The 1,821-nt window shown below is 56.1% G+C and overlaps 1 protein-coding gene across 1 annotated transcript in view; it reads right to left on the bottom strand.

Annotated features, from left to right (window-relative positions):
* Window positions 1-1,821, bottom strand: part of MXRA7 (matrix remodeling associated 7) — a 31,637-nt gene that overhangs the window by 13,011 nt on the left and 16,805 nt on the right. The window contains exon 3 of the mRNA XM_023511187.1: window positions 190-253. Within this exon, the coding sequence (XP_023366955.1) occupies window positions 190-253 (64 nt within the window). The remainder of the gene's footprint in view (window positions 1-189; window positions 254-1,821) is intronic.

The raw sequence follows: 1,821 nt of genomic DNA, 5'->3' as shown, positions 1-1,821 counted from the left end.
AGGACAGAAATCTGAGGGGGGCAGGATGTTGGCTGGACATCCCCTGGCCAGACCAAACCTCTCAGCACCCCCTCAGGCCACTGTCCCACCCAGCCCATTCCCCTTGTCCAGCACTCCAGTTCTGGGGACCCCTGACGGACACCCCAGACACAGTCAAACCCCCTCAGTGAGCGTGGAGGTCCCACTCACCATCCTCTTCTTCAGGCTCTGCTTGGGGTGGGCCCTTCTCGCTGTCTGAGTCCTCTTCCTCTTCCTGTAATACAAGGGCAGGTTCAGCGCCCTCTGCAGAGCGTGGGTGCTAGCTAATGCTTAAGCCTCGGATGTTTGAAGGCTCATAGGAGCAAACTGACATCTGGGCCTCCTCTCAGGACAGATGTGAGCCTGAGGGTGGGGGTCAGGTGGGAGACAGGGAAGTGGTAGACGGGCAGAAGGTAGAGGACGGGGGGCGGGGGGAGCCTCAAGAGTCCAGCCTGTTCTTCCCTGAAGTAGCACCTGCTCCCTGGTGATGGTCAACCCATCAGCGGGGGCTGTGATGGCAGCACAATCATCAGTGGGCCAAGGTGGGAGGCTCTGGGCTAAGGAACCCTGTTACTTCACCTATGCACCGCAAGCTGTGACCTTGACCTTCCTTAGGTGGGGAAGCATTTGGATCCCTTTTTGCTAAGAGAGCCTGGGCCTGCCCCCCACTGCAGGGAGTAGACAAAGGGCCCAGGAGAAATGCGGGCTGGATTATCAGGGACTGGGCCAGCGACTGCAGGCTCCCTCTCTGCTTCTTCCTACGTTGTTTTCCATCCCTAACATCTCAGTGTCCACTTTCCCAAAACTGCAGCTCCACCTCTGCCGCCCCAGTTCTCTCCCACGCACAGACACGATAAACAGATGGCCGGGGGACACCCGGGCGGTCTCAGTGGAAGGAAGGGGGAGTGACTTCAACTCGCAGGAATGTTAGGGCATGACAGGGATGTGCCGATGGGCTCCAGCTCTGTGGGACAGAAGGACGGAGGAGGGGACATGGGACCCCAGCATCTGATACTTGGGAGCCCAGCGGGCAAGTCGCCTGGCCATGAAGGAGCCACAGGAGAGGCTGAACCCATGGGGTCCAGCCAGTGTTGGCAGTGTGGGCTGAGGCTCCTGAATGAAGCAGCAAGCTGAGCTGGGAGGCAAAGTTTCCATAAGCCCCAGGCGGGTCAGAATTGGCAAAGCTGGAGTGGCCTTGAGCTCCTCAGAGTGACCTTTCCCAGGCCAGGCACTAGGTGCCTGCTGGGGCGGCTCTTCCCCACTTAGCAGTTTACACTCACTGCTGTCTACAAGGTAAACAACACTACATGGGCTTGGGTGTCGGGACATCTCCCAAATTTTGTACAGCAATGAAAGTACTTTTGTGGCTGAGGAGGATAGGCAGGAAACAGAGACCCCACATTCATGCAGCATGAGCTCCCATGGAGCTTCCAGGGATCTGCTCCAGACGGGGAAAAATGTCGACTGCGATTTGTACACAATGGCTCTGGTCCTGTGCAGCAGAAAACAGGACAGAACTCGAAACCACCAAATGTTTACCCATAGAGTTAAACATCTGATAACTAAATCTATTTGATTAAAATGTGCACCAACATTTTAACCAGTTCAATACATCACAGAGCACACACACAATGCTCAATGCAACGCTGAGTTTAAAAAGGAGGTGTCGGCTCGGCGCCTATAGCTCAACCGGCTAAGGCGCCAGCCATGTACACCTAAGGTGGCGAGTTCGAATCCCCAGCCCGGACCCGCCAAAACAACAATGATGGCTGCAACCAAAAAATAGCCAGGCGTTGTGACGGG

The sequence above is a fragment of the Otolemur garnettii genome, unplaced genomic scaffold (assembly GCF_000181295.1).
Source record: "Otolemur garnettii isolate 467f Iridium unplaced genomic scaffold, OtoGar3 scaffold00018, whole genome shotgun sequence".
NCBI classification, from domain to species: domain Eukaryota; kingdom Metazoa; phylum Chordata; class Mammalia; order Primates; family Galagidae; genus Otolemur; species Otolemur garnettii.
Note: the sequence above shows the minus strand (reverse complement) of the source record. Positions and strands in the feature narration are given on the sequence as shown.